Source organism: Barbus barbus (genome assembly GCF_936440315.1).
Source record: "Barbus barbus genome assembly, chromosome: 31".
In the NCBI taxonomy this organism is placed as follows: Eukaryota; Metazoa; Chordata; class Actinopteri; order Cypriniformes; family Cyprinidae; genus Barbus; species Barbus barbus.
Genome location: NC_136759.1, coordinates 24,009,684 through 24,030,087, shown reverse-complemented (window position 1 = coordinate 24,030,087; position 20,404 = coordinate 24,009,684). Strand labels below are relative to the sequence as shown.

The following is a 20,404-nucleotide window of genomic DNA, read 5'->3' as shown; positions in this document are numbered from 1 at the left end:
TCCACATAATATAGTGAAACAGTCGAGTGTGTGCCTCCCGCACGCCCAAACGTTGCCCTCATGTCTTAACCCGATTTCAGAAAGTGCGGGGAACGGGAATTTCTGTCTTTCAGAGTATATACTTAAGCACGCAGCACAAACTAATGCATTCTACATTTCTCTCCTTATTCTCCCTCTCCTCCCTCTTCCTTCCTTCCCTCTCCACACATACTCGCTATCCCTTTCCTCACTGAGCCTGTAACAAACGATGGATCTTGTTCACACCTGAAAGAGCATTTTTATTGCTATCTTTCAAAATCTGAGAGCTAACAACCACGGTGAGTTTTTACAACTATAGTGTGTATATTTATTTTAAAAGAAAAACAAGTTTTCTTTTTCTTGAAGGAAAATATTTGATTTGTTAATTGTTTTTGGGAATATTTTGTGGAAAAAAATATCTATGTTTAGCTTATTAACTATTATTAATAAATAATTATTAATTTAATTACAGTAAAACGTTCTTGAAATCTCATGACAGGAAATTGCTAAATACATTTGTTATTTTGATCATTTAAAACAGTTTTAAAATAGTAGGCTACCTGTGATGCTGACAGCGTTTTCTAATGAATAAATACAGGCTGACTAATTTCAACTGACTAATTTCAACAACTCTAAATAAGATTTTCTCATTCATTTCGCCAGACGGAAAATATTCTGCTTAACCCTAATTAACGAATATTTGCTTTAATAATCTTGTTATGGGATGAACTTGTTTGCAAATTTGAGCAGAATTACGTCACTGATTAACGGTGAACCGAGTTGTATTTTGGGTATAGGCTAGTGCATTTCTATCGACGGCTATTTGTCCAATAAGACTCAGTAATAATACTTTTAACATTTAATAGATTGTCTTAGGCTAATTCATAATGTTAGACTATTATGCGTATCTTCTGAATTTCCCTGATTTTTTTCTCACCTCATGGAACTGAATCATGCTGTATTTTATCCTATCACTGCGATGTTGGATAACGTGTATCCTGTGCCCTACACTGTCAAGCTCTTAACGTGCTGTAGCCTTTCTCACCCAGCACGTGGATTGCTCGCTAAGTAATAGCTACTTCAGAGCATCCGCAAAGAAACTGTCAGGCCCAACGGTGATGAAGAATGGTCATAGCTTGTCTTGTGTTGAATAGCCAATTGTAGGCAAGTGGCCAAGACTCGTTAAAAACCTGGCAGCATCTGACCTGTAAAAAAAACAATAGGCCTTAACCCACTTTTTTTTTAAACGCAGACGCACGAGGAGAATTACGCCGATACATTTATCTATGGTCGCATCCGCACTGTATAGAACTGAATTATGTTGTGTTTGGTTGATAAGTATACTAAGTGTAAAAAGTTTTTACTTGTTTAAATCTTAAAGAACTTGAGAATTTTGTTTTCTTGAGGAATTAATTTCATTATTAAAAAAATGTAGCCTATTTATTACAATTCGTAAATATGCAGTTAACCTGTAACCTGCTCCTTCTAAGTGGGCTACATTTACGTAGGCCTTCACAGACTGCGAATTAGGCTATTAAAGGCATTTTTTCACCAGAACGGTTTTTCGTGGGGGCTATTTGTTTTTGCCATATTCAGTTAATAAGAACAAAGGAGAAAGATGCATGTAAGCTGTAATGATTTATGTAAATACATAATTTATTTACGGGCATGCGACTTGTTTTGGGGAATAATTTGCGACTTAACATCAGGCTAATGTCTCCAGAAATCAGTCATGCACAGATGGTTGGTGCTGAAAGAGGGAGGTTCTTTCATGTCTCGCTGTATGCAATGATATTGTCTACAATCAAAATTTTATTCAGATCCAGACCCCAACATGACACACATTTGGGCTAGCCTGCGTAATGGAGATAAATATTGTGGCGCAATGTGATCCACTAAAACAGATCCCATATGAGTGATTTGTCACATTATCCTTACCATTTGGGCATGTTCTTGACTAACACTTTCTTACTTAAAGCGACATGCTTATAATTGGATATGAGCAGAACCGGCAGCAAATCAAACGCTTATTAGTCCAAAAATATCTTGGGAATAACTAACGAAATACACAAGAATGTAAAACAATTAGGAGCCAAATATTCAGCGCTACGCTATAAATAATGACACATAAAACAAGATAAATAAAAACAGTTCATTGTAGCAACATTGTAGGAAAACAGGAATATAGCCTGTCAAATAAGGTTGCAGTTAATCCAAAAGGAGGTAAACCTGAAAGACATAGACTTGAATAGTGATATATAGCCTACTAATATAACTAGCTACTAAAAAAGTAGTAAAAATAACAGTTTGTAATATTGTTTTTAAATATTAGTTTATAATTCCTTTTCATTTAATCTCGTTTTCTATTTGAGGACGAAGGCTGGTTAATTTTAAAAGTTGTTTGACTGCGCAGAACCTTGTATAACAGTTCAGCTCCTGCACCTGTTATATGAACTAATTATGTCTTCTAAAACTGTGTCGGTTTCCAGTTGTTGGTTCAATTGTTGTGGTGAGAGACACAGTACAGAATTTAGAGGGTATGAAGCAAAACAGATAAATCGCTTTCGAGGCATACGAATCAGGAAGCTTATGTCCTACCGCATCAAATATGTGTGAATGTGAGGGAGTGTGTGAAGGAAAGAAAAGGCGGGCTTAAGGAGAAACCAAACCACAATTTGCCCTCCTTCTCCGTGGGTATCTAGTTGAGGAGAAACTCTGAAGCGCAAGAACTTTGTAAAACCCTTAACGCTGAAATTAAGCTGCACACGCTACAAAAAATTAGAAGGAAGTCTTTACATGATTGTAGTCTGACGATTTAGATTGTCATCAAGACCATTTTTGCTTTGCTGGGCTGTTTTTTATTAGTCCACGGTTTTGTTTTGGTGTAGGTTTGCGTGCGCAATGATGGCCACCTACCCAGGCCCCGAGGATAACGGCATGCTACTCATGGACGCTACTTCGAGCTCAGCGGAGAAAGACCGAGCAAAAGAGGAAACCCCTCCCGAGAAGGGACCGGACAAATCTGACCCGACCCAGAAACCGCCGTACTCCTACGTGGCGTTAATCGCGATGGCAATCCGCGAGAGCTCAGAGAAGCGTCTCACGCTGTCCGGCATCTACCAGTACATCATCAGTAAGTTTCCATTCTACGAGAAGAACAAAAAAGGATGGCAGAACAGCATCCGACACAACCTGTCACTCAACGAGTGCTTCATCAAGGTGCCTCGGGAGGGCGGCGGCGAGCGAAAGGGCAACTACTGGACCCTGGACCCGGCATGCGAGGATATGTTCGAAAAGGGCAACTACCGGCGACGGCGACGCATGAAGAGACCGTTCAGGCCTCCACCGACCCATTTCCAGCCTGGCAAATCGCTCTTCGGCGGTGACGGGTACGGTTACCTCTCTCCGCCCAAATATCTGCAGTCAGGGTTTATCAATAACTCGTGGTCTCCTGCACCTATGCCCTATACCTCCTGTCAGATGAGCAGTGGGAACTTAAGTCCCGTTAACGTGAAAGGCTTGTCCGCGCCGTCCTCGTACAATCCGTACTCGCGGGCGCAGAGCACAGGTCTCCCGGGCATGATGAACACCTACAATGGAATGAGCCACCATCATCTCCACCATCACACGCACCCTCATGCGCTCCCGCACGCGCAGCAGCTGAGTCCCGCCACGGCTGCAGCCCCTCCGGTGTCCACCGGTAACGGAACAGGGCTGCAGTTTGCTTGCTCGCGTCAACCCGCAGAACTCTCCATGATGCACTGCTCGTACTGGGACCACGAGAGCAAACACTCCGCGCTACACGCGCGGATTGATATATAGCTCGGCTGCGAGCATGAGACCAAAGACAGATTAACATTCTTGCTAAAAGACAATAAAAACAAGGTCCATCGATTTTAAAAAACAGAAAGGCATTTCATAAATTTCTGCTGATTTAAGACTGATAAGAAGGACAAACTTTTACAGGAGCCGCAAACTGTGGAAGCACCGGCTTTCTGGGCGAGAATAGCCAGCCTGATGCAGGGAATAAAGATCACATTTTCCTTCACAGGAGACTCGTGGACATTTATGTTCTGGCTGTGTATAAACAGTTCAAACAAATGAAAGGATGGCCAGCAGATTGAAGGTATAATCAACATGGAATTACAATTCATGTAAACCTGAATCCATTCTGTCAATGCCTCTGGAGTGAAGTATTGGGTTCTGAACCCTGTTTTTTTTTTTTTTTTATATTCGCTTTTGAATGTGTTACAGTGGAGCTCTGGGCAGGTATACAAACCGAAGTGTACACACCTGTGTTTTGGCCTCTTGTTTCAGTGTTTAATGGTGTCATATAGGGGTCAGAGCACGTGACTGCCAGTTTGGACTTTTCTAATAAAAGAAAAAAAGAAAGAAATAATTTTAATGTATATGACACATTGGGGCCATGTTTAACTAGCACTTTTCGATCTTGTTTTCTTTTTTTTCAATAGGTCTAGTTTTTATTCTTTAATAAACACTTTGTGAACTTAACACTTGTTTTGGAATTTATAATTTATAAGGTATAATTCAGCGATTATTAATATTCATATTAATATTATTATTATTTTATAACAAAGTGATTTGTTTAAGAATTCAGCCAACTACAGATCTGGCCTTCAACTAATTATTTAATCTTTGTAGCAACATATTTTACGTTTATACAGGCGTGTAATTTAGAGGTTTATGCGAGATAAGTCACTGTAAGAAAATAATTTCTAAATAAAACTACAACAATTTCTTTGCACCATAATGTTGCTCGTGCAATGCAAGCTATTCGCGATTCCAAAGCCTATAAAAACAGTCGTTTTTATCCGAGTAAGTAAAGCAAAATGGAGCCTGTAGATGAGGAAAAATTGCGTAATCTGCTGGGATAAATAATTTTGCTGAAGTTGTAAATATTTAGCCATGTCGAATCAATGTCAGACACTACAAAAAAATGACAAAATATTGTTGTGTTTATGTTATTACAAACCATTGCCCGCATGTGGTGTCAACAATTAACAATTTTAACATTTTTAACAACTAGGCCCTATTTCATATATTAATAGTTTCGCATTTTGTCGCTTTTTATTTCGTGCCTGTATATTATAAGTACACGACTGTTGTAATACAATGCACGTTTGTCTTTGCATATATTAATTAGAAAGTGAATATGCTTATCTGAAAGAAAAGAAAAAACTTAAGAGGTTAATCGAAACTGATTACAATTATTATCAAAGCCCCATAATACTACCAGTTAAATAAAGAGCATGTTTTTGCACTATTAATTTTACATAACATAAAGAAAAGTGTACGTAAACAAAATAACCCATTTTGGTTACTGTCAAATAATAACATTAAAAAGCTTTTTCACATAATATCGAATGTTTATTAAATTATAGTTAATCTACATTGAAATAATTAGACATGTAATGAAACTTTGCTAAACAGATTTTACGATTATGTTTCTTACTGATTATTTGATTAAAGTTATTACAAAGTGCACCGACTTCCTCTGTTTGCGAAGCATGAGGCTTGAACAGGTTATGGAGTGTGTCTGACTCATTCAGTGTTTCAGGAAAACATATTTTGTCACGTAGTCTACTAAAGATAAGTAAACAGTGTTTTAAAGATCCCGGTTTAAAGATGCATTAGGCCTATATTTTTCTAGCGTTGGCTATTCGTTGAGTTACCGATAATGGCCAAACTCAATTTAAGATTGGATAATAATTTTTAGGACTGCACGAATATGTGGACACATATATTACCAAACTCCTAGATAAACTTCACTTCACTTTTAATAACAACAAGAAGAAGAACAGCAACAACAATGGCAGAAGACGAAGAACGTTATATGGAGAAGGTATGTTGTTCGTTGATTGATTGAATGTATCCTATAATGATTGTTTATAGTTTTCATGTCTCCTCACCCCCATCCGTCTGCCACAGTCATTTTCAGGTGCCAGGTGTGTAGCCTGTCACATAATACGCCCGCATGCAGGATACTCAGGGCCAGTGGGAGTAAAGGTGGGCCCCCTTCAAAAGTATAGGCTATATGTAGCCGAAGCTATTTGGTATGTCCCCAAAAAGCGCATCGGGGGATGTTGTCAAAAAAGAACTTTGCGCCTTCCTAATTTTCCTATTTTTTATTGACGGGGTTGATCACAGGTATATCCACAAAACAGTTCATGTACAGGACAAAGATCATATATAGCAATACATTCAACAAAAATCCCTTTAACTTATCCTAATTTAGTTGGCAATAATAGTAGCGAATCCACTGTAGCCTTTCCTATATTTGCAATAATTTATAAACCAATTGTCATCCATTTATATCAGTAGGTAGGTCTTTTATAGTAGGCCTAATTATATAACAACAACAATCTGAGGGTCGCTGTCTGTTAACGAAGTGCTGAATTGTCAATCGATTGTCGGTCAAATTTATTAGCGCTTTTTGCTTAATGTTATCAATATTATTATTATTTTTTAAATGTTATTTTAATATTTTATACATTCAATAAACGGTTTAACATATATAGCCTAAATATATTCTTGTGATTTTGTTCAGATTATAGTCCACTTTTACACAATTAGGCTGCTTGGTTCATATCTATGTTGCCTAAAAGCATCTAACGAGTCTTAGAGGTAGAGGCCGTTTCTCAAAAAGCATCGTTACATAAGTGGTCTACATCCAAAAGAGCGAAAGCGCATCGTAGGGACACGGACACGTGCAGCCACCTGCTGGACAAATTACATGTAAACTTAATACAGCTATGACTGTATCATCACATGCCAAAAGTAGAAAACATTCATTAATATTGCTTCTAAGTTTGTTTAATCCAATAATTAATTAATCAATTGATTAAAATAGTATAAAATAAAAAATGAATTAGCCACACATTTGTGTGGACGTAGTCTGGTAGCCTACAAACAAATTGGCAAAACAACTTTATGCATGAAATTCAGTGGGAGTGGAAATATTTAATATATCCGATAAAGTCCGATAAAAACGGGAGAAACATGAAACCCCTAGAAGCAGTAGGGTATGCCTATATAGGCCTAACTGTGTAGGCTAATAGATCGTTAAGCACAAATTGATTAAAAGCCTATTAGATAGGCTATCTAATAAAAAAAAATCGCGTCATTACCCTTTTAGAACCGACAGCCAACAACACGTTTACCCATAGCAGGCTGAGTGAGTGTAGGTAAGCCGGCGTTGCTAATTGTTCTCATTAATAAAGAACTGGGCGACACACTCGCGCTGGGTTGAATTGACCAAAAGTTTTTTATTTTATTTTTTTGCAAGAAAATAAAAATAAAAATGCATTTTAATAAGGCGCTGAAAGTGTGCAGGCAGTGATGTCTGTCGTTTCTGGTGGACACAGTTAGCCTACATATTACTAAACTGTATTCATATTTTAAATGAAATCCACAAAAATGTAATGAAGTGTCTGGGCGTAAAATTTTTACTAGGTCGTGGGTTTGGCGCGGACATATTAAAAACTAACAAGACGAATGGAGTCAGATTATTCATTTGAACATACAGTATTTGACAGGTGTGTATAAAGGCGCATCAGAAGGGTTTGAGCGTGTGTTAATCCTTGAGATCTTTGACGAATAGGTTTATGATGGTCCTGGGGTTTCCGCTGGCTGACCTGACTGACCTGGTGTCACAGCACAGGTTGTCGGTTTCACAGTGCTTGGGTACACAATTGAATTCCCAGGATTCTTGGGAAAGGTTTAAACTGAACAGCAGTGGTTTTCACGAGCGCCCCCGCGACTATTGAAAAGGAGACAGGGGTCAGCTGTATTTGCTATACACAGGAAAATAGCTAGAGATTTGATTTGCACAAAATCCGGCGATTGTTATGAAGCACATGACTTTTGTCCGAATCCAAAATAATTTGGTCAGTTAGATGAGTGGATTCATTTTATCATTTTCCTCCTTTTACATTTGGGCATGGAGTGAAGATTCACCCTACGTGATGTTTTCTGTTATTGGCTTTGATGAACAATAGATGACACTAAAGAAACATCTCTATGCCAGAATTATTGTTGGGGTGTATTATGATATGCCACAGTTGTTTACAAATGGGAAATGTGCACAAAAGTTTGTATGGGTGACCTCTTCACCCTAGGAAGAAAATGCAGATGTCCATAATGAGGTTCAAAAATGGGCAGCTAAAAATAAGTAATGTGTCATTGTCATTTAGAAGATAATAAAAGCAAGAGATTCTTGCTAAATCACGCAGGAACCTCGGAATGACCTCGGGTAGCCAAGGTCATTCAAATTTTATCATGCAGTTGTATGCTATTTAACAGTATGAATGTCAACACAAGATTTTCAGTCAGTCAATCAGTCAATCAATCAATCAATTTTGGTTTTATAGGAACAATGACATTCAAATATCTCTCTATTAGAAGTTGATACAGAAAAGATGCAGGTAATCAAAGTTTAAGAGTTAGTTTCTCTTGTCTTTCAGTTACATTTAGTTTAATTTATCTAAAATATGTTAATTGACTTGACACAAATTCAGAATTAGTCTTATAAGAAGAAGGATGTTGATCCCAATAACCTTTAATATTTCTTGCCCATTGTCACATCTGTTTTAGGCTTTGTATATGTTTTGATGTCTTTTATTTTGAAGTATGTCATAATCATGTTGCCTTTCATCATGTAATTTCCTGTTTCTCGTGTGATCATGTCACATGCTACCTTTGCTTAATGTGTCTTGTTCTGGGCTGTGTTTCCCAAACGCATCGTAAGCTTAAGTTGATCATAGCTCCATTGGTTTCAATGGGTCTGCGATGTACTTAAGCTTACAATGCTTTTGGGAAACACAGCTTAGTTCACTGTCTTGATTACTTTAAGGTGTGTCTTATGTCATTATGTTTCCTTTAGACTCTTGTCTAGCTTTGTTTGTGTAACCCGCTGTTGGTGTCAACTCTGTTTATGGTTCTCTTCAAGTCTAGTTCTTACATTCAAGTGTTCTTGAAGCTCTGCAGCTCCGCTCGAGGTACTGACTTCCAGGTGCATCTTATGCCATTATTCCTTGTGTGTACACTTCATGTTTCAGTCTCTTTAATGTCTTGTCTATTTTTTTGTAAGCTGCTGCTGGTGAGTTTGTCAAGTCTTTTATGGTGTATAGTCAGGTTCTGTTCAAGTGTAGTCCTCACATTCAGGTGCTCATGTTATTCTTTAGTTCTGTTTATTTTTGTATCATGCTTATAATCAAAGAAGGAAATCACATATGTTGTTGTCTACTGTAAAGGCATTGCTACGATGCCTCCAAATTAAATTACTTGTCTTTTATGCTTGCGTAGAAAGAACTATTCCACCAGATAATCAATTGGGATTTAGTTAGAAGTACCCAGGGTCCATTCAGAATATGGGAAATCAGCTTTCTCTTATATGCTCCTTGGTTGTGGATGAAGCAAGTCCTTCTTTGAATATATATATATATTTAAATGTATTGCAGTATGTAATGAATGAACCTTGTTGCTGTTTTAATTAGTTGATTCATGATTACTGTTTTACTTTGGTCGTACAGAATTTTGTTGTGTGTGTGTGTTTATTTTTTATTTTTTTATTTTAGTTGAAACTTTTTTACGGTCATCTCAGCTAGAACTACCCGGAAGAAGATATTTCCATCTCAATGGGACTTTCCTGGAAAACTAAAGGAGAAATAAATAATAATTTATTAATAAAACTCAGTGGACTTTGCATTACACGCATTTCCTGAATTTGAATCAGCAAACTATGTGCTGACATCAATATTCTACTAACATCCTTTTCCAACATTGACTTTGACTACAGCTGTCATTATAGAGTGGTTCAACCCTGTAGCGTTTAAGTACTGAGTAATATTAATTAATATTAATTAACCGAGTAATAATTAACTATGTGTACTAAGTATATGGTTAGGGTTTGGCTTGGGGTTTCTTGCATGTAATTATGCATAATATTTTGTTATTATAATAGTAAGTAGTCTACATGTAACGTGTAACAAGGTCAAATAAAGTGTTACTGAAAAGTCTGTCATTTACTCACCCTGAAGTTGTTCCAAACCTAAATTAGTTCCTTTCTTCTCTTGAACATAAAGGAACATATTTTGAGGAATGTAGGTAACCAAACGGTTGCTGGTACCCATTGACCTCCATAAAAGAAAAGAAATAATAATAATAATAACCAGAAACCGTTTGGCTACTGACATTCTTAAAAATGTGTTTTGTGATCAGCAGAAGAAAGAAATTCCTACAGGTTTTTAACAAATTGAGGGTGAGTAAATGATGATTTTTGGACAGCTATCCCTTTAAATAAAACCATGGAAGTCTTTTAATAGCCTCCATTTACCCACCTGGTTTACCACCTCAGCACAGCTCTTTCTGCAATTGAGATCTTAAATGTAATCTAATTTAGAAGCAAAAAATGCCCTTTCAAACAATTACATACCTCTTGGATAAAGTTCACAATTAAAAAAAAAGAAAAAAGATTATATTATGATACCCATAATTATACGCCTAGGCATGGGGGCTCCTTTCAAGTGCCATGTGTGTTTAGTTACAGCTGATAAGATTAGGAGTTAGGGCTGGTTTGGATCCCATTTACGGAATGTTTAATGAAATAAGAATGGAATGGGTGAATAATGGAAGCATGCTGCTTGTGGGTCCACCCATTTAATATCAACCAATATGTGGCACATTTTAACCTAAAACATTCACATAAAATGCACCTTTCAGACATTAACAACTCCGTTGCAAATAATAATACATCTCATCATCCCCTAAATAAATACCAAACACATTCCTTCATGTATATACAACCACACACACACACACACACAGTTCCACATGTATGGAGTCATGTGTGGGATGACTGAAAGAGAGTTTGTGCTTTGAAACTTGATCTCCTCCACCAGTCCAATTTCTGCCTCCGCTCACCACAGGAATGACTGGAGAAGGTTTATTAAAGGTTTGTAAATGCTTATTGGGAAATTTAGATCTGATCATTTCTAACTGGAACACAAGCAACAGTAAGTGCATCAGTAAGGGAGTCCGCTGAATTAAAATGACCGCAGCACCAGAACCACCATTATAACCAGTAAGGATCTGCAAACTATAAAGACCTCAGCTGGCCCAAACACCTGGAAAGCACAACGAGAAAGTTTGTCTTCTAATGGGAGAACGTGAACGAAACCTGTAAAATGTTGATCCTGTAAATTTGAAAAAGTTGTTTTTGAAAACAGGCAACTTAATAACAATTTCATTATGAAAATTTTATATGAATACATACATTTATTTTTTCACAATAAACTTTCAGAATTTCAGCACTTCCTTTTGCCCTAATCCTTTCAGTGACATTCTGCTCTTATGAGGAAAAGAGATTTTCTCTCTGGTAATGGCGAAGGCCATGCAGTATGGGGTCAAAAATATAGGGTCCAATGTATGTGTTTATATAAAGGAATTTTCAGCATTCATGTTTCCCCTGCGTTTTTAATTAAGCACTGCATTGTATTGTGTTTTAGGGGTAAATTCAATGTCTGTAAACTTAACAGATATAATGTCCTCATGAAAAGTTTCCTTTTCCGTTTTTCTGCAGATTTTCTTTTTATTTCTTTTCATTCTTATTCTGTCAATTTTGTCAAATCAGATACGCTAAGAACTGAGGCAATTTGCCTATCATCTTCTTTTATATCCCAGAGAAGAAATAAAGTCATGCAGGATTAGAACAACGGAAGGGTGAATATTAAAATATAAATTTTTCCCAACCCAAATTTGCAATATATCCGCTATCACCACTAGAGGTCAGCAAATCCCAAAGAACAACACACTAGATGTCAAGCGTAACAGGTCCTTTTTTCAGGAACTACATATGGAAGAATATAACATTGATTAAGAAAACTCGCTCGTTAAATCATTCGAGTGAAACTTCGGTTTAATTTGATCATTTCCCCATAAATCCCTCATCATTATTATTATTTACAAAGTACACTATATGTGTTAAACGCGTCAGCTAAATGAATAAATGTAAATTAAATAAGTAAATAATACCGCAAAACAAACATCCAAAACAGATCGTAGCAAATGAAAGAGTGTTGTTAAGGGAAGAAGTGGACAGGTATCCAGTGCGTTAGAGGAGTGAGAGTCACGCAGTTCACAGGGCCTAGTCTGCGTGGAGATATTTACACGACATTTAACACATTCTCGACTGCGTAAACTGCCATAGCATCACATTCTGTCCATTTCCGGGTGAAATCACGGCTCAGAAGTTCGGGTGTTTGTGGACTGTTGACAAAATAGCGGTTACGTGTGGAAAGGGAGGGTGCACATAGCAAACAGGGGGAAAAAAATCTCTCAGCCTGCTGAAAAAAGCAGGAAGCGGACTAGAGCTGTTCACCTGCACCGTGTCACAGCATTGGACATTTGAAGGGGGAGAAGGCTCAGCTTTTGTCTTCTTACTGTGATTGAAACCTGTTCAACCCGAGACGCGGACAGTTAACTTTAACATTTAGTTTCCGTGGATTCTACAGACCTGGCGTCGGACATTCCATTCCTGTTGGATTAATCTGTTCTAAAGGTGAGCGTTTTGCATCGTTTAATGTTATTCGTTCGCCAATGTGTGCATCGATTTGAGTTGCGTAGATTTTTGCTACATTTTGTTTCTATCTTAGTCGACGGCTCCTTTGATCTCAGGCGCTGCCATCCTCAATGTTATTTGTTTATAAATCATTTGAAGTCGAATGCATGGGATGGTACGCTTCAGACAATGACACATCAGTTGAGAAGTATTGTCGTGCTTCTATTCGATTGATTATTATTGACTTCTTATTATTTACGTCTCATTCTAGGCGTAGAATAAACTGTTGATTTTGGGAGTTGTGAAATGCCCTATATTCATTCTTAACATTATGAGTAGGCTATCAAACCGAGGTGCCTGACTTCCAGTGCCAGTTGTAGATATGAAAGAGTTTTATGGAGTTGTGTCCGATGTTGGCATCCATTTGATTGATATTGATTTCTTAGGTTGTTATTTTAAGCAATAAAGTTAAGAATCACTTTTTTTTTATCAAAAAATAGATCGCAATGTATCGCTCCATTACGGCGATTTGTTAAAAAGTAGGGCAGGTTGGACGACAGTCCATAAAACGTGGGTTTATAGGACAGGGAGGCACGACATCAGCTGTGTGTCGTAGACGGATGCGATGCCATAATACTGGACTAAACTATGACTCAAACGCCATACAGACGTGAGTAATAAAGGCTGAGCACACTCCGCCTCAGGGCACGCCCACAGGCCACAGCCAACCTGCTGATGCATATTGCACATAAAAGCATTTTCTGGATCTAATGATTCAATGGCCACAGACATCATCTCCCGGCGCCGATCCAATTAATGGATTAAAGTTTAAGGAGCATCTTTCTAATTCATTTTTTGTTATAATAACACCTAAATAAGATACTTCATCTTTGATTTGAATATTACAAATTTCTGACAAATTACATTCTTTGATGGACATCAGTTCATGCTTTGGAGAATTGCTGGATATAGTTTAGTGCTAAAGGAACTTGATTAGCATCTTGCAAAAGAGTTGTATCATCAGCCAGCTGACTGATGAGTATCTGTTTGTCAGCAATAGAGATACCATGAAGACCACTATTAGAAATATAATATGCGAATATCTGGGAAACTAGTAAAAATAAATAAGGGGATAATGGACACCCTTGCCTAATACCACGTGACAAGTAAAATCTAGGAGAAGTACCATATTTTAATTTAATTGTGCTACTACAGTTGTAATATAGAGTTCTTACTGCCTTACAAAAATATTCACCAAAATCAAATTTTTCCACTGATTTAAATATAAATTTATGTTCAACTGATTCAAAAGCTTTATAAAAATCCAGGAAAAGAATAAAACTATTATGTTCCAGCAAATCACTATAATCCAATAAGTCTAAAACTAATCTAATATTATTCATTATATGTCGGCCCCTCATAAATCCAGACTGAGTCTCATCTATAACAGCATCCAAACAATCTTTAAGTCATTTAGCAAATATTATGGTGAAAATTTTATAGTCATTAAGGAGTGTGATGGGTCGCCAGTTGTCTAAATTGGTAAGATCTTTCTTAGGTTTAGGAATTAAAGTTATGATACCTTGCATCAATGTAGGAGGTAAAGCCTCCTTTTCAATACTTTCTCTAAAAACCTGAGTTAAAAAGGGAGTAAGTTCATCAGCAAATAATTTGTACAGCTCAGCTGCAAGTCAATCACACCCTGGGGACTTAATTGTCTTTGTACTTCCTCAGGAGTAACAATGCTATCACAGACAAATCTATCACTTTCAGATATAACCGTAACATAATTAACCGAGTCTAGAAATGAGGACGTTGTCTGCTCTGAATACCTTGAACTATAAAGATTCTTCTAAAAATTGGCACTGTAGTTTGCTATTTCCTTTGGATCTTTAACAATTTTGCCATCAACACAAAGTTGTTCAATTGTTGAGAGGGTAAAATTATGCTTTTCTAGCTTAAAAACAAAATGCGTAATTGAGTTCTCCCTCTTCGAGCCATTTTTTCCTGGATCTTATATAAGCACCCCTAGCCTTTGATAAGTACAATTCATCCAATTTCATTTGCAAATCTGCAATTTCAGATTTTTCCTCTAGAGACATGCGATCAAAATTATTAGACTGAGATAATTTCATGATTAGGGTGTCTTCAAGAACCCTTCTTTTTTGGTTAAAAGTGTTCCAACTTTTCTTAAATAAACACCTGTCTCAAGCTTAAAAAGCTCCCAATTGGTACCAAATGAATTTTCAATTGTGGCTGCTTTCCAATAGTTAGCAATTAATTCTTTAATTTTATCCTTTACATCTGGTAATTCTAACAGTGAACTGTTAAGTTTCCACAAAAGGGTCTGCATTGGCCTGTTAGATAATCTGCCAGTAAAGATAGTTTTGTGGTCGGTCAACGGGGTACATTGAATGCCGACATTCAGATCAAAATTTGACATACATTTTGATATGAGTCAATAATGAATACGATATTGTCTTGAGCCTCTTTTATTGGCCCAAGTAAACTCTAATTTGTTAGGGAATGGCATCAAATGTCTGTTTTGTTGGCGATCAGCGCAAGTGCTCATCACTCTTTAGCTCCGCCCACACTGCACGCCTCCAGGTGCTTGGCTTTTTCCGGAGAGAATCGTAAAGCTGTATCTTTCTTTTATTAATATGATAAAACTAAAGACTTTTTGGAGATATGAAGGATGCAGTACTACTCTATAGCTACTCAAGATTAATATGAGATTGGGTGAAACGGTGTGTTAGGTCCCCTTTAAGTATTACCAAAGACTATAGAATACCCAAGACATGTCACTCGTATTGTTTTGAATGGGGAAAAATGCAACGCTCAATATGGCCGCTCAATCGCAGGAGGCCCCGCCTTCTGAATGAAAAAGCCAATCGCTAATCAGTAAAGTCAGCGAGTCACTGCAGCTGCCATTAGAAGTCCCGGTTACTATAGAAACAGTCAGCGCTCTGAGACGCACGCTCAGGACTGCGCATGCTCACTGGCTGATCTAGCCTGAAAAATAAGCTTTTTATAAAGCTATTTGAGCAAAAGAAACAACATTTATGACACAGTTGTTCTCCGATTTCATTGGTGATTTCAAATCCTAAGTTTAGTGAACAGTTTTGGAGAATTTGATGTTTCCCCATTCAAATAGATAGGAGCTGCACTTGGATGCCCGAGAGGCATTTCAAAGATGGCCGTCGAGTGACAGGACTTGTCTTAAAGAGACTTTGGTATTACTAAGCATTAGGGATGCACCGATACTGGTATCGGGTCCGATACTGAGCTCCTGTACTTGTACTCGTTAAAATGCCCCGATACTAGGGATGCACGATATTTATCGGACCGATAAATTATCGCCCGATATGAGAGAAAATGACGTCATTTTTATTGCTCCGATAAATAAATTAAATCCGATAACTAGATCCGATAAAGTATGCTTGCTGGTAAATCAATCAATCAGTCTGATTTATCTGAGATTCATCTTCTTTCCGAGTGAAAGTAATTGCAGCTTTAAACTGCAGTGACTCTCAGCATGTGTTGTGCTCATTACGTCATCATTTGCGAACATGTCTTCGCCGGTCTGGAAGTTTTTCTCGGTAGCAGAGGAGGACAACGCTATTGGTATTTCCAGCGCGTGTTCAGCAAGGATTCCGAAAGGAGGAAAAAAATAATCAAGTAGGGTTGTGACAGTGAGGAAATTTTCCCACTGGTTAATCGACGTGTGTCAACACCTTACCGGTATCACCTCGGTGGACGTCGTTTGAGTCTTCTCTCTTTTCCTCGCTTTCCTTCGGTTTTAAATAGCTTGTAAGATCTGTGCGCGTTTTATTTTCACTTTTAAATTAGTGGCAATTCGGCGTCAAGCAGTTGTTTGTTTTTAGTTCGCTTGAGTTTTCTCACTTTCCTTTGCTTAAATAGCTTGTAAAAGCACCGTGCATATTTTATTTTCACTTTTAAATTAACGGCAATTTGGCATCAAACAAAAACAAAATACAACAGAATATAGCTAACTTTACTGAAAATTGATTAGTAATGCCTTACACTACTGCGTTACAGCAAAAAGCAATACGTTACTGTAATGCATTACTTTTGTAACGCCTTACTCCCAACACTGCTTAAAGACTATATAACTTTCTCATCCTTGTGCACTAAAAACGTTGAATAGAAGCATTTCTTTATGCATGAAATATTTGAATATAAATTTGTTGCTAATGAGTTGTTAATTGCAGATAAACCATAGTTCTGTCATAATTCTGTTAAACCATTTCTGTTACAAAGTATTGTGGTGCCTTACACAAAAATAAAAAACATTTGAAGAGTCAGGACTGATGTTTGTTATAGTCAGGCCAGAGCTACTAAAATATCAGTTTAATCAGTGAATCTTAGATTTTGTATTCTCCTGGGTGCACAAACTGCAGATTATATGAAAATTATAATATAAAAATATGAATTTATCGGTATCGGCCATGAAAAGGACTTAATTATCGGTTAAAATCCCTACCCGATACCAAACGCTGATACCACACAGCATGTGCTATATTCAGACAAAGAAATACAGACAACAGAACAACAGACAGCAGAATTGTGTTATTAGAGATTAAGGATGTCTACGAAGTATATGCATGCAATGAAATTAATGTTAAACATTCAGTATTGACGCCTGTATAGCTGATGTGAGCGAGCTGATGGGCTAAGTAAAGCACGCTGAGTGGATTGAGCGCACGGCGGCGCAGATGCGCGAGCTCGTCGAGTGAATATCCCTTTCTCACAGACATCACTGGATAGTTTGTAGTTCGATCGGATATGTCAAAAACAAGTAAGTAAAACAATACACGATTTACTTAATACAACACATTGTGCATAACGTGTATTTCATCATGAGCAGGGTACTCATACTAGAGGCATTTTTTAAATTAATCTGCATCGGCCAATTGTGCTGCAAATTAGGCCGATTAATATACAGGCGCGTCTGCAAGCAACAAGTGATGCTGCCTCGTGCAGCAAGCAGATTGCCATTCCACTGGCACAATGGATAACCCTGTGATGTCCCCCTCTGCCTGCTAACTTTTTGAAGAGAGAACTACCTGGTAGAGCTGTGCGATTAATCGAATCGCAATCACGATTTGCTAATCGCAAAGCCTGCGATGTGGACGAGATATTACTCTGATCCAGAGCATATGCACAACTGCCAGCCTTGAGTGACAGTCTTACTAACCAACAGAGTGAGCGCACCTCCGTTCTCCCCGATCAGCACAGCTCTAGCCAACTGTGTACCGAGCCGCACACACGCAGCCTGTCTCGTAATGCTCTTTTATACTCACGGTCTCGCGTCCGGTTCTGCTTCGCAAGTCTCTCACGAGCGCATCTGGCAATATGGACGAAGCCTGACGCGCAACCTGTGTCCACTCGCTCCTGGCTCCGCGTTTAAAACGAATGTAAATTTAAGTCTAACTGCTTGTTAATTTCACTTGGATGAAATGAAACATTAAGCACATTTTCCACTTTTCCATTTTTCAATTTTCTACAAATGAATAAACCTGCCCGTGCAAATGTAATATTTTAATAACTGACTGAAGAAATACAGTTCTTTATTTATAAAAAATAAACATCTTTCCTGTGAAATTCAGTAATTCTGTGAAGTACAGGTGTATCTCAATAAATTAGAATGTCGTGGATAAGTTCATTTATTTCAGTAATTCAACTCAAATTGTGCAACTCATGTATTAAATAAATTCAGTGCACACAGACTGAAGTAGTTTAAGTCTTTGGTTCTGTTAATTGTGATGATTTAGGCTCACATTTAACAAAAACCCACCAAATCACTATCTCAACAAATTAGAATACTTCATAAGACCAATAAAAAAAAAAAAACATTTTTAGCGAATTGTTGGCCTTCTGGAAAGTATGTTCATTTACTGTATATGTACTCAATACTTGGTAGAGGCTCCTTTTGCTTTAATTACTACCTCAATGCGGCGTGGCATGGAGTTGATCAGTTTGTGGCACTGCTGAGGTGGTATGGAAGCTCAGGCTTCTCGAATGTAACTATGTGGCATTCTGATTCTGAAAGCTGTTTGAATGAGAGATTCATTTTATAATTTTTTTTTATAGCAATAACTGGATTGACTATTTTGGCTGACATTGATTACAAAAGTGAATTTTGCAAAGGTTTTTTACTTTTTGGTTTTAGAATAAGTGAAATATAGGACTGTAATTTTAAATAAGTCGTGGAATAAGCATGTAATTTTCAAACAAATGAAATTACAATATGATTGTAAACCTGTAATTGAATATTATGTGTTTGATGCTCTCAGAGAGTGTTCGGATCATAATTGAGAGTTAAAATGAGCATAAACAATCCATGACTGAGACTTATTTGTGTGTGTGTGTGTGTGTGTGTTATGAGCCTCATGAGCCTTAAGTCATGAAACATCTTCAGTCAGATAGTATATTAGTGTGTGTGTGTTTTTGTGAGTTGAGTTCCCTGGCCCTCACCCAACTACATGTGACGAGCTTCAGAAAGACTTCAGTGGCAGACTGTGATGTCATCAGTCAGGGGACACAAACACTTTGGGATGCCCACACACACTCGCTCACAGTCAGAAGAGAGGTCACTGTGGTGACAGGGGCCATGAATGGGCTGATTCTCTCAGTCATGTGAGAGCACAGTGTGTGTGTTTGTTTTAGCGGTGCAGGAAAAATTTTTTCCTTAGAAATGGGGACAAACGCACACATGCACACCCCCAGGGCTGACTGTATGGTTTAAAGAGCAGATTATGTATGGGAGAGCCAGTTAGCATTAAGAATTACATCTTTAACGTCACAATCTTTTAAAAATAATAAATGTTTATACAGTAAATAATGTCAACAAAATTGGCCTTAGTACTGTTTTAATGCAAGTTTGAGGTCATATTGCACATGCTATTTTAAGGGAAAAAAAATTATCTTTGTAATTTAGTAACTTTCTGTCTTTGAATCAAGTTAGGCTGCGCATTTTTTTGTTAATAGATTTTTGTAATACTGTTAGTTATTGTAGGTAAAGCAGCCTTTGTAAAATCTTGCCAGTAGTTAGTATTATGAAGCGTTCATTTGCAAAAACCTATAAATGCCACTTAAAAAAAAGAGCTGATTTCCGTGCATTATTCTCCACATATAGCGCGGTCCAAAACACGTTTTGTCAAAAAAGCCGGTATTGTCCACTTTCAAAGCATCACGAGTTTCATGTTTTAAGCCTGAGAGACACTGCATGATTTTCCGCTTTCGCAGATGAAAGACTGGCATAGTGAAAAAATCGTGGCGCTTTCTGATTTACCACGATTGTTTCACAATGTCAATCTTTTGTCTGGGACAGCCGAAAATCATGCAGTGTGTCTCGGGCTTTGCTGCAGAAGCCAACAAGCACCGTTGTTGTTTGTGAACAGAAGCCGATAAGTCCATTTTAGCCAATCAGTGCACTGTATTCAGGTCAGGTGACGAGGCTGCTTTCACTTTGAAAAGACGTGCTAGCTGAGAGGAGTTTTGTCAAAGCTGACTAAAAGTGATCGATGATGGATAATTAGACGAATTTGATGAACCTGTGATATCTTCTTCAGAGCATAAAGGAAAATAAAAGCTGAAACTTTTTCACTATACCTTGCAAAAGCAGCGTGTTACAATGGTGAGGGAAAAGCTCGGTGTATTGCATGTAATCACATCCATACAGGCTATGATCACAACACCAACAACAGCAACGTTCAGGCATCTGCTTAGTCATCAAAAGAGATTACAAAGATTAAACATGTTTTTTTTAACTCTAAAACATGAAAT

At 37.6% G+C, this 20,404-nt stretch overlaps 2 protein-coding genes across 3 annotated transcripts in view; both read left to right on the top strand.

The window, feature by feature from the left end:
* Window positions 1-203: 203 nt before the first annotated feature.
* On the top strand, window positions 204-4,528 carry LOC306851046 (forkhead box protein L2-like). The gene is made up of 2 exons (XM_079387092.1): window positions 204-317; window positions 2,907-4,528. The coding sequence occupies exon 2, from the start codon at window positions 2,920-2,922 to the stop codon at window positions 3,838-3,840; it is 921 nt and encodes a 306-aa protein (XP_079243218.1). The 5' UTR covers window positions 204-317; window positions 2,907-2,919; the 3' UTR covers window positions 3,841-4,528.
* Window positions 4,529-12,275: 7,747 nt separating this feature from the next.
* LOC306851448 (phosphatidylinositol 4,5-bisphosphate 3-kinase catalytic subunit beta isoform-like) overlaps window positions 12,276-20,404 on the top strand; it is a 52,889-nt gene continuing 44,760 nt past the window's right edge. The window contains exon 1 of one of the 2 annotated variants that reach the window (XM_079387684.1): window positions 12,276-12,595. The gene's annotated coding sequence lies outside the window, so the exon portion shown is untranslated. The remainder of the gene's footprint in view (window positions 12,596-20,404) is intronic. The other variant, XM_079387687.1, reaches the window with a different exon arrangement.

Excerpts from the sequence above, each read along its gene's own strand:
- LOC306851046 (XM_079387092.1), top strand. The coding sequence starts at position 2,920 with ATGATGGCCACCTACCCAGGCCCCGAGGATAACGGCATGCTACTCATG.